General features: G+C 53.0%; 1 protein-coding gene across 1 annotated transcript in view; it reads left to right on the top strand.

Annotated features, from left to right (window-relative positions):
- Positions 1-900, top strand: part of LOC130588073 (basic salivary proline-rich protein 2-like) — a 1,850-nt gene extending 950 nt beyond the window's left edge. The window contains exons 3-4 of the mRNA XM_057389028.1: positions 20-486; positions 627-900. Coding sequence (XP_057245011.1) covers positions 20-486; positions 627-900 — 741 coding nt within the window. The remainder of the gene's footprint in view (positions 1-19; positions 487-626) is intronic.
- Positions 901-1,233: the final 333 nt, after the last annotated feature.

Below are 1,233 nucleotides of genomic sequence, written 5' to 3'. Positions count from 1 at the left end.
CCCCAAAATGGGCAGGAACGGCCCCAAAACCTACGGGAACGGCCCCAAAATGGGCAGGAACGGCCCCAAAACCTACGGGAACGGCCCCAAAATGGGCAGGAACGGCCCCAAAACCAATGGGAATGGTCCCAAAACCTACGGGAATGGCCCCAAAATGGTCCCGGAATGGCCCCAAAATGGTCCTGGAATGGCTCCAAAATGGGTGGGAACGGCCCCAAAATGGGTGGGAACGGCCCCAAAACCTACCGGAATGGTCCTGGAATGGCCCCAAAATGGGCAGGAATGGCCCCAAAACAGTGGGAATGGCCCCAAAACAGTGGGAATGGCCCCAAAATGGTCCTGGAATGGCCCCAAAATGGTCCCGGAATGGCCCCAAAATGGGTGGGAATGGCCCCGAAATGGGCGGGATTGGCCCCAAAATGGGTGGGAACGGCCCCAAAACCTACGGGAATGGCCCCGGAATGGCCCCAAAACGGCCCCGGAATGGTCAAAAAACGGGCAGAAACAGCCCCAAAACCTACAGGAATGGCCCCAAAATGGGCAGGAACGGCCCCAAAACCTATGGGAATGGCCCTGAAATGGTCCCGGAATGGCCCCAAAACGGCCCCGGAATGGTCCAAAAACAGGTGGAAACAATCCCAAAATGTCAGGAACGGCCCCAAAATGGGCATTTTTGGGGCGGAGAAGGAAAAAGGGGAATTCCCGAGGTTTTGGGGAACGGCGGCTCCCGGTGTTCCCACGGTGACGATGACATCGATGACGATGGTGACGTCAGTGATGATGAAGGTGACAGTGACAACGGTGACAATGAGGACAGTGGTGACCAATGATGATGGTGACAATGACAGTGACAATGGGGACAATGAGGAAGATGGCGGTGAAGATGATGATGACCAATGATGACAATGACAGTGACAATGGTGATGGTGACGATGACCAGTGGTGACAATGACAGTGACAACGGTGACAATGATGATGGTGACAAGGACCAGTGGTGACAATGACAGTGACAATGGTGACAATGACCAGTGATAAAGATGGCGGTGAAGATGATAATGACAATGATGGTGACAATGGTGACAATGATGATGGTGACGATGACCAGTGGTGACAATGACAGTGACAATGGTGACAATGGTGACAATGAGCAATGGTGAAGATGATGATGACAACGACGGTGACAATGGTGACAATGATAACGATGGTGACTGTGACGATGATGACAATGACCAG

The sequence above is a fragment of the Malurus melanocephalus genome, unplaced genomic scaffold, assembly GCF_030028575.1.
Source record: "Malurus melanocephalus ecotype Western Australia unplaced genomic scaffold, MMel_1.1 scaffold_3255, whole genome shotgun sequence".
In the NCBI taxonomy this organism is placed as follows: Eukaryota; Metazoa; Chordata; class Aves; order Passeriformes; family Maluridae; genus Malurus; species Malurus melanocephalus.
The sequence above is the reverse complement of the archived record's forward strand: the minus strand, read 5'-3'. Positions and strand labels throughout refer to the sequence as shown.